The following is an 11,422-nucleotide window of genomic DNA, read 5'->3' as shown; positions in this document are numbered from 1 at the left end:
GTCCACCAAAATAATACCAAAATATACACTTGCTTTATCGACTTCCAAAAAGCATTTGATTCTATTTGGCATACAGGACTGTTCTACAAAGTTATTGAAAGTGGTGTAGGGGGTAAAACATATGACATAATTAAATCAATGTATACTGGCAATACGTGCAGCATTAAAATTGGTAAGAAAAGGACAGAATTCTTTAACCAGGGGCGGGGCCTTCGTCAGGGTTGCAATCTGAGCCCTGCACTCTTCAATATTTACATTAACGAATTGGCCACTATTCTAGAAAAATCCTCAGCCCCTGGTGTTAGTCTCCACAATTCAGAAGTTAAATGCCTACTCTTCGCAGATGACCTATGCCTGCTGTCACCCACAGCACCTGGCCTACAGCAGAGCCTGGACCTGCTAGAGCAGTACTGCCAGACCTGGGCCCTGGCAGTAAACCCCAAAAAGACTAAAATAATGATTTTCCAGAGAAGATCCAGATCTCAGGGAATTAGACCAAAGTTCTCAATTGGTACAAAATATATAGAGTACTGTACACACTACAATTACTTAGGTTTAAAAATAAGCTCAACTGGACACCTTAATGAGGCAGTGAATGAACTGAGAGAGAAAGCACGCAGGGCATTCTACGCCATTAAAAAGCAAATTCAAATTGAAATACCTATTAAAATTTGGCTAAAACTAATTGAATATGTCATTGAACCAATTGCACTTTATGGCAGCGAGGTGTGGGGTCCACTTGCAAAACAAGATTTCATCAAATGGGACAAACACCCCATTGAAACCCTACATGCAGAGTTCTGTAAGATTCTCCTACGTGTCCAGAGGAAAACTACAAACAATGCATGCAGGGCAGAATTAGGCCAATATCCACTAATAATAAAAACTCAAAAAAGAGCAATTAAGTTTTGGAAACATCTAAAATACAGTGACCCCCTCTCATATCATTACCAAGCCCTGCAATGCCAAGAGCTGAGCAAAGAAAAGAGTCCCCTCATCCAGCTGGTCCTGGGGCTGAGTTCACAAACCTGTTCTACTAACACACTGAAGCCTCAGGACCAGAACATCCAATCAATCAGAATAAACCAAATTACAACACAGTCAAAACAAAACTACATTGCTTATTGGGAAACACAAGCACAAACACAAAGCAAAATGCAGTGCTATCTGGCCCTAAATCGACAGTACACTATGGCTAAATATTTGACCATGGTTACTGATCAAAACCTTAGAAAAACCTTGACAAAGTACAGGCTCAGTGAGCACAGCCTTGCCATTGAGAAGGGTAGACACAGGAAAACCTGGCTCCCTGTAGAGGAAAGGCTGTGCAACCACTGCACAACAGCAGAACCTGAGACGGAGCTGCATTTCCTGACAAAATGTCAAAAATATAAAACAATTAGAGAGTGTCATTTCCCCAAATTTGAAATCCTTATTCAAGGTTTTAAAGACCTCTCTGATGAGGATAGGCTACCCATCCTGTTGGGGGAGGACGCAGAGAGCTGTGGGTTGGCAGCGCACTACATTGCTGCCTGCCATAAGTTGAGGGACAGTGTCTGACAGACCAATAAACCTGCACATGTCCTCAACTGTATGATTATTGTTATTGTTGAATGTATGGTTATATTGACCGTTGGTTATTGTTGTTACTGTTGTCCCGTTGACAATTTTTGATTCTCATTTTTATTTATTTTTATATTGTAAATATCCAAAGTAAGCTTTGGCAATATGTACATTGTTACGTCATGCCAATAAAGCGAATTGAATTGAATTGAATTGAGAGAGAGAGAGAGAGAGTCAGACACAGAGAGAGAGAGAGACACAGAGAGAGAGAGAGACACAGAGAGAGAGAGAGACACAGAGAGAGAGAGAGTCAGACACAGAGAGAGAGAGAGAGTCAGACACAGAGAGAGAGAGAGAGACAGACACAGAGAGAGAGAGAGAGACAGACACAGAGAGAGAGAGAGTCAGACACATAGAGAGAGAGATAAACAAACAACTTTTGGCAAAATTGGAAAAAACTACAAAAATCTAAACAAGAGGAATTAGCGATACAAAATGGTGACATATGGACAACCCATTTCAAAACACTCTACAACACCGTTCAAATTGACACAAACGCAGAACAACGCCAAATCCATGAGAAGTTGAATGGATTAGAAAAAGCTATAAAGGACAATCAAAACCCATTGGACTCCCCAATTACTGACCAGGAGCTCTATAAGAAACTTCAGGCTCTCAAATTTAAAAAAGCCTGCGGACCTGATGGCATCCTAAATGAGATGCTCAAACTCACTAGTGCAAAATTTCAATTGGCTATATTAAAACTGTTTAATTTGATCCTGAGTGTAGGTTATTTCCCTGACATCTGGAATCAAGGACTCATAACCCCAATCTTTAAGAATGGAGACAAATTTGACCCTAACAATTACAGAGGCATTTGTGTGAACAGTAACCTGGGGAAGGTTTTCTGTAGTATCATCAATGTAAGAGTTCTAAACTTCCTTAATAAGCACAATGTCTTGAGTAAAAGCCAAATTGGATTTATACCAAAACATCGCACAACTGATCATATTTACACCTTACACACCCTGATAGATAAACATGTCCACCAAAATAATACCAAAATATACACTTGCTTTATCGACTTCCAAAAAGCATTTGATTCTATTTGGCATAGAGGACTGTTCTACAAAGTCATTTAAAGTGGTGTAGGGGGTAAAACATATGACATAATTAAATCAATGTATACTGGCAATACGTGCAGCATTAAAATTGGTAAGAAAAGAACAGAATTCTTTAACCAGGGGCGGGGGCCTTCGTCAGGGTTGCAATCTGAGCCCTGCACTCTTCAATATTTACATTAACGAATTGGCCACTATTCTAGAAAAATCCTCAGCCCCTGGTGTTAGTCTCCACAATTCAGAAGTTAAATGCCTACTCTTCGCAGATGACCTATGCCTGCTGTCACCCACAGCACCTGGCCTACAGCAGAGCCTGGACCTGCTAGAGCAGTACTGCCAGACCTGGGCCCTGGCAGTAAACCCCAAAAAGACTAAAATAATGATTTTCCAGAGAAGATCCAGATCTCAGGGAATTAGACCAAAGTTCTCAATTGGTACAAAATATATAGAGTACTGTACACACTACAATTACTTAGGTTTAAAAATAAGCTCAACTGGACACCTTAATGAGGCAGTGAATGAACTGAGAGAGAAAGCACGCAGGGCATTCTACGCCATTAAAAAAGCAAATTCAAATTGAAATACATATTAAAATTTGGCTAAAACTAATTGAATATGTCATTGAACCAATTGCACTTTATGGCAGCGAGGTGTGGGGTCCACTTGCAAAACAAGATTTCATCAAATGGGACAAACACCCCATTGAAACCCTACATGCAGAGTTCTGTAAGATTCTCCTACGTGTCCAGAGGAAAACTACAAACAATGCATGCAGGGCAGAATTAGGCCAATATCCACTAATAATAAAAACTTAAAAAAGAGAAACATCTAAAATACAGTGACCCCCTCTCATATCATTACCAAGCCCTGCAATGCCAAGAGCTGAGCAAAGAAAAGAGTCCCCTCATCCAGCTGGTCCTGGGGCTGAGTTCACAAACCTGTTCTACTAACACACTGAAGCCTCAGGACCAGAACATCCAATCAATCAGAATAAACCAAATTACAACACAGTCAAAACAAAACTACATTGCTTATTGGGAAACACAAGCACAAACACAAAGCAAAATGCAGTGCTATCTGGCCCTAAATCGACAGTACACTATGGCTAAATATTTGACCATGGTTACTGATCAAAACCTTAGAAAAACCTTGACAAAGTACAGGCTCAGTGAGCACAGCCTTGCCATTGAGAAGGGTAGACACAGGAAAACCTGGCTCCCTGTAGAGGAAAGGCTGTGCAACCACTGCACAACAGCAGAACCTGAGACGGAGCTGCATTTCCTGACAAAATGTCAAAAATATAAAACAATTAGAGAGTGTCATTTCCCCAAATTTGAAACCCTTATTCAAGGTTTTAAAGACCTCTCTGACGAGGATAGGCTACCCATCCTGTTGGGGGAGGACGCAGAGAGCTGTGGGTTGGCAGCGCACTACATTGCTGCCTGCCATAAGTTGAGGGACAGTGTCTGACAGACCAATAAACCTGCACATGTCCTCAACTGTATGATTATTGTTGAATGTATGGTTATATTGACCTTTGGTTATTGTTGTTACTGTTGTCTCGTTGACAATTTTTGATTCTCATATCTATTTATTTTTATATTGTAAATATCCAAAGTAAGCTTTGGCAATATGTACATTGTTACGTCATGCCAATAAAGCGAATTGAATTGAATTGAGAGACAGACACAGAGAGAGAGAGAGAGACAGACACAGAGAGAGAGAGAGACAGACACAGAGAGAGAGAGAGACAGACACAGAGAGAGAGAGAGAGACAGACACAGGGAGAGAGAGAGACAGACAGAGAGAGAGAGAGACAGACACACAGAGAGAGAGAGAGAGACACAGAGAGAGAGAGAGAGAGAGAGAGAGAGAGTCAGACAGAGAGAGAGAGAGAGAGAGAGAGACACAGAGAGAGAGAGAGAGACACAGAGAGAGAGAGAGAGACACAGAGAGAGAGAGACACAGAGAGAGAGAGAGACAGACACAGACAGAGAGAGAGTCAGACACAGAGAGAGAGAGAGAGTCAGACACAGAGAGAGTCAGACACAGAGAGAGAGAGAGAGAGAGAGAGAGAGAGAGAGAGAGAGAGAGAGAGAGACAGACACAGAGAGAGAGACAGTCAAAGAGGAGTAAAGACAACATCCAGTATTAAAGAACTGGAACAGAACCGGAAGAGAAGCTGCAGATAAGCCATAAGTGTGTGTGTGCATGCGTGCATGGATGTTGTGTGTGTGTGCATGGTGTGTGTGTGTGTGTGTCAGTGTAAATTGTTCTACTCACATCACTAGGGCTGAGGTTGCCCAGCTCTCCTTCCTGTTCAGAGTCTCTGCTGGACTCGCTGCCCCCGCGGTGTGATGATGGAACCCCTGCCTGGCCGATAGGACTGACCCAGATCTCCACCCTGGCCCCCTCTTCCCCCCGTCCTCCTCCTCGAACCCCCGGGCCCCTGGACCCCCCCTCCAACTCCTGCTTCCTCCTCCACTCCATCTGGTCCGCCTGGGGGGGGAGAGAAAGGTCAAGGGGTCAGGGGTAAAAGGGGCAGGTGAGAATCCCTGCTTCACAACATAGTCCTGTTATAAAGGATTGGTGTTAGGTTGTGTTTGGTCAATGAATACATTAGCTGGGTTATGATTGGAGGTGTGTGTGTCTTTTATGTGTGTGTGTGTGTGTCTGACCTTGCGTTTGGCCTCTTCAAACAGACTCATGAGACTCTCCTTGGCAGTGAGGATGGGGTTGGAGGCAGCCAGGCTACGCATGTAGTAATACACTGCATCCAACTTCCTCTTCTAGAGAGAGTGAGAGTGAGAGAGGGGAATGGAGCGGGAGAGAAGGGGGAAGGGGAGAGAGAGGGGGAGAGAGAAAAAGAGAGGGGGAGAGAGAGGGGGGAAAGGAGAGGGAGAGGGGGGGAAAGGAGAGGGAGAGAGAGAGGGTGAAGGAGAGAGAAAGATTGAGAAAAATGTGATATTTCTCTCTCAAAATCTTGGCTATACTGGCCACACAGAAAAGTACAGTTCTCTCCCTTTATCCCTCCCTTTATCCCTCCCTCCCTCCCTCCTCTCACCGTGTAAACAGCCAGCAGGGCCAGCTGGTTGTAAGGTCGTCCGTTCTTAGGAGCAATCTGCTGGGCCTTTAGATACCAGCTAGACGGGAGGAGGAAGAGGAGCACATTTACTCTGTGTCTGAGTCTCCTTTGACAAGAGAGACCTAAAGGAGTATTATTTCATAACACATCTTTACAACACCAGTTTCTCCCATTACGATTTGTCAACGGACAGGAACACGGATAAGACACTTTCCCTGGTAGCCAAGGTACAGTACCTGCGGGCCTTGCCGTAGTTCGCCGAGTCGCTGGCTTGCTCTCGGTAACGGGCGATGTCCCCCTGACAGATCAAACACCGCTGGGAACTGATCAGAGCATACTTCACCTGGGACAACACACATTACACACCGGTAAATACACATAGGACCCTAGAAAATCATCACCGCGGAGAACGAGGACGGAATCAACGGAATCCAGACATTAAAACGGAATTCAACAAAATTCTAATAATTATTGTAGGGCAGGGGACTTGACATTCACTTTTTTTTTTAACCACGTGGCCATTGGCCAAGTAGGACAGATTGTTTTACTTGTCCGAAAGCTGAAGATACTTGTCGTCGTCGTCCCCAAGCACAAAAAAAGGTCTGTAACACCATGGACAAAAGGGAATAGCTGTGGGAAGTAGTGATGAAAAATGGTAACAAAATTGGGGCATTTGTTTTGGGGCACTGGGCATTTACTAATCCTGTATTGGCGTAATGATATGGCAGTCTGTAGCGCGGGCAAAATAAATGTATCTGCTACGGAAGGGACGAGAGTAATCGTGACATTGACAAAAAAATATATTTAGGGAGACAAATCTTTTCAAATAGCCTGTTGCATTCTGGTGGCGCAGTGGAACGAAAGAGATGATGTGTAGGTAGCCAAGGCCTATCTGGCTATCTGTGTGTCAACGAGCCTCGCTGTGCTCTTGTGATGGGTTGTACATCATCATGGGCTTCAGAGCTGCTGCGGTCAGACCTGAATCACTATGAATGATCTTCCTCTCCCACTTCCTCTCTCATCAGGAAATAGATCTAGTCCAACTACGCATCATTTCCTTCGTAAGCTTTCCTCTGTTTTTTTTGTTGTTGTTGTGACTCCTCATTAGATTATTCCATCTTGATTTTATTTTTCCCACCTTTATTTAACCAGGTAGGCTAGTTGAGAACAAGTATTGTTTTCTCAATTTCACTTCTTGTGGCCTTAAAATATTTGTAATTCAAAATAAGTCTGTGATTAAGAATAGCATAGACTCCGACTTCCATAAATATTCCCATTTAAAAGCTGCACCTTTAGGACATTAAACACGTTATTGTAGTAGTTTTAGTAGGATTAGCCTTTTGGTTGTTTGGTTCGGAATGGCAAAGGTATTTTTTATTTTTTATCCGACCTCTCATGCATCATTTCTGTCTTATAAATACATTTACATTTACGTCATTTAGCAGACACTCTTATCCAGAGCGACTTACAAATTGGTGCATTCACCTTATGATATCCAGTGGAACAACCACTTTACAATAGTGCATCTAATTCTTTTTGGGGGGGGGGGTTAGAAGGATTACTATATCCTATCCCAGGTATTCCTTAAAGAGGTGGGGTTTCAGGTGTCTCCGGAAGGTGGTGATTGACTCCGCTGTCCTGGCGTCGTGAGGGAGCTTGTTCCACCATTGGGGTGCCAAAGCAGCGAACAGTTTTGACTGGGCTGAGCGGGAACTGTGCTTCTGCAGAGGTAGGGAGGCGAGCAGGCCAGAGGTGGATGAACGCAGTGCCCTTGTTTGGGTGTAGGGCCTGATCAGAGCCTGAAGGTACGGAGGTGCCGTTCCCCTCATGCTGTAAAGGTTTGTTCAGAATTTTCATTCGATTTTTTTATTTTTATATCTTGTTATTGTTTGTTCTACATCTCTCATTTATACCTTAGACCTCATGTTTTTTAGGGGGGTTGGTTATTCAAAAACAACTTTAAACTTTTCTGAGAAATGTAGCAGTGTCTTACTACGCCAAGTCATTCTCCTATCAACTGAAGAGGAGAAAATGACATGTGGGCTTCTATAACACACCGGAGATCGATCGGTCGGAGGGACAGACAGGCTTCTATAACACACCGGAGATCGATCGATCGATCGGTCGGAGGGACAGACAGGCTTCTATAACACGTACACACCGGAGATCGATCGATCGATCGGTCGGAGGGACAGACAGGCTTCTATAACACACCGGAGATCGATCGGTCGGTCGGTCGGAGGGACAGACAGGCTTCTATAACACACCGGAGATCGATCGGTCGGAGGGACAGACAGGCTTCTATAACACACCGGAGATCGATCGATCGATCGGTCGGAGGGACAGACAGGCTTCTATAACACACCGGAGATCGATCGATCGGTCGGAGGGACAGACAGGCTTCTATAACACACCGGAGATCGATCGGTCGGTCGGAGGGACAGACAGGCTTCTATAACACACCGGAGATCGATCGATCGGTCGGAGGGACAGACAGGCTTCTATAACACACCGGAGATCGATCGGTCGGAGGGACAGACAGGCTTCTATAACACACCGGAGATCGATCGGTCGGTCGGAGGGACAGACAGGCTTCTATAACACGTACACACCGGAGATCGATCGGTCGATCGGAGGGACAGACAGGCTTCTATAACACGTACACACCGGAGATCGATCGATCGGTCAGAGGGACAGACAGGCTTCTATAACACACCGGAGATCGATCGATCGGTCGGAGGGACAGACAGGCTTCTATAACACGTACACACCGGAGATCGATCGATCGGTCGGTCGGAGGGACAGACAGGCTTCTATAACACGTACACACCGGAGATCGATCGGTCGGTCGGAGGGACAGACAGGCTTCTATAACACGTACACACCGGAGATCGATCGGTCGGTCGGAGGGACAGACAGGCTTCTATAACACACCGGAGATCGATCGATCGGTCGGAGGGACAGACAGGCTTCTATAACACGTACACACCGGAGATCGATCGATCGGTCGGAGGGACAGACAGGCTTCTATAACACGTACACACCGGAGATCGATCGATCGGTCGGTCGGAGGGACAGACAGGCTTCTATAACACACCGGAGATCGATCGGTCGGTCGGAGGGACAGACAGGCTTCTATAACACACCGGAGATCGATCGATCGGTCGGTCGGAGGGACAGACAGGCTTCTATAACACACCGGAGATCGATCGATCGATCGGTCGGAGGGACAGACAGGCTTCTATAACACACCGGAGATCGATCGATCGATCGGAGGGACAGACAGGCTTCTATAACACACCGGAGATCGATCGGTCGGTCGGAGGGACAGACAGGCTTCTATAACACGTACACACCGGAGATCGATCGATCGATCGGTCGGAGGGACAGACAGACAGAGAGACAGAGAAAGATAATGTATGACTGGATATTTTGCACTGCTTTGGTGAGACTCTTAATTCTGTCTACATTGTTCTCTCGTTTTATGTAAACATAACATTTTTATTGGAATAGGCTATAGCAAATAGGAATATAGGCAATTTAGTCAGAATGTTAACCATGCACTGATACAATTCGGATCACAGTGATAGTTTGACAGGGATTTTTTATTTTTAAACTTGTCCATTTGGACAACTGAAATGTATAATGTGGTTGTCGAGTCTGTAGGGAAAAAAACTCAAATGAATAAAACTATTTATACAATTTGCCCGAGTTTATCATAAAACAATGAACAGAATGCATCAGTAATTCGACTTTTCCTGCAACTCTCTGTAGAGGCAACTAGAACGCCCCTGTCTGCTGTGTGTGGTGTGTGCAGACCACTGTCTAGCCATTAGCAACTAGAACGCCCCGTCTGCTGTGTGTGGTGTGTGCAGACCACTGTCTAACCATTAGCAACGAGAACGCCCCTGTCTGCTGTGTGTGGTGTGGTACTACTTCGTGTAGCCGTTAGCGATGATGCTAATATGCTAAGTAGACTGAAAGGCTTTTCCCAAAAAACATCAATTAAACGTTGTGAACTACCACAGTAGCCTATGTTTACCTGGCAGAATGATATCGTGATTATTTTCATCAATCCAGTTACATCAATCCAAACTCTACCATCACGTGTGCTACAAAAACACACCTAAACACTCAAATTAAAGGGTAACTACACCCAAAAATAAAAATGTATTATATTTTTCACAGACCTTAAAAAGTGGTCTCCTGATGTGGTTTAAGCATCACTGTGGACTTAGAAACAACGAAATCGGATGTTCTATTTATTATTATTTTTTAAGTGTGATTGTAAACAAAACTGAGAAAACGGAATTTGGGAAAATACTAAACTGATTTTATAGGGCCCTATACACACATCACGTGTACACACACACACACACACACACACACACACACACACACACACACACACACACGTCGTGTTGTTACCGTCTTGCGTAGTGGACGTGCTCGGATGGCCATGCCGTCCATGTAATCCTCCAGTTTAAATTGAAACACCGTCTGAAGCTTCTGCAGCAGTGCATCAAAGAATACCGTCCCCTGGGAAACAAACACAGTGCACCAAAATGATTAGCTCTATGAAGAAACACTAAGGCTGTTTGAAAATAGTTGCATGATGTGTGTGTGTGTGTGTGTGTGTGTGTGTGTGTGTGTGTGTACCAGGCCTTGAATTTCCCAGCAGAATCGACGGCCCTTGTGCGGCTGGCTGTAAGCCCCCCAGCCTATGTCAATCTACTATGTCAATCACCAGCCTATGTCAATCTACTATGTCAATCACCAGCCTATGTCAATCTACTATGTCAATCACCAGCCTATGTCAATCTACTATCCCCCATAGCAGAAACCTTGTCTATTGGTCAGCTTGTTGTTCTGTACAAAAAAAGTATATTCTAAACAGACTCTGGGACAGTTGTGGGACCAGGACCATTGTACATCGTTCATTTTTAAAGCAATGGGGCTGATTCAACTGATCAGAACGTTTAGCTTAAAAATGTTGCTAAACTATTATTTATTCACATTATAACAGCAGGAAACGCACACACGGCCTTAGGCTGTACGCGCAAACGTTCCAAAATGCAATTAGCAGGAAAACACCGTTCTCAAAAGCTTACCGCACATGTGAGCAGTTTCATGTGACAGATATGAAAATATCAGTTTTGAAAGAGTGGAGATCTAAAGATGCAACAACTAGCACGAGTTGCTAATATGACTATTGATGTAACAACTAGCATGGGTTGCTAATATGACTATTGATGCAACAACTAGCACGGGTTGCTAATATGACTATTGATGTAACAACTAGCATGGGTTGCTAATATGACTATTGATGTAACAACTAGCACGGGTTGCTAATATGACTATTGATGTAACAACTAGCATGCATTACATTTACATTTAAGTCATTTAGCAGACGCTCTTATCCAGAGCGACTTACAAATTGGTGCATTCACCTTATGATATCCAGTGGAACAACCACTTTACAATAGTGCATCTAAATCTTGGGTTGCTAATATGACTATTGATGCAACAACTAGCACGGGTTGCTAATATGACTATTGATGCAACAACTAGCACGGGTTGCTAATATGACTATTGATGTAACAACTAGCATAGGTTGCTAATATGACTATTGATGCAACAACTAGCACGGGTT

General features: G+C 44.0%; 1 protein-coding gene across 1 annotated transcript in view; it reads right to left on the bottom strand.

Moving 5' to 3' along the window:
• The window catches only part of LOC115155055 (telomerase-binding protein EST1A), a gene marked incomplete in the record, with an annotated part of 38,756 nt that overhangs the window by 18,538 nt on the left and 8,796 nt on the right, over positions 1 to 11,422 (bottom strand). Inside the window, 5 exon segments of the mRNA XM_029701848.1 lie at positions 4,968 to 5,183; positions 5,363 to 5,473; positions 5,749 to 5,827; positions 6,006 to 6,112; positions 10,198 to 10,308. Of these exon segments, the coding sequence (XP_029557708.1) occupies positions 4,968 to 5,183; positions 5,363 to 5,473; positions 5,749 to 5,827; positions 6,006 to 6,112; positions 10,198 to 10,308 (624 nt within the window).

The sequence above is a fragment of the Salmo trutta genome, chromosome 19, assembly GCF_901001165.1.
Source record: "Salmo trutta chromosome 19, fSalTru1.1, whole genome shotgun sequence".
Taxonomy (NCBI): domain Eukaryota; kingdom Metazoa; phylum Chordata; class Actinopteri; order Salmoniformes; family Salmonidae; genus Salmo; species Salmo trutta.
This window is presented reverse-complemented; position numbering and strand designations above follow the sequence as displayed.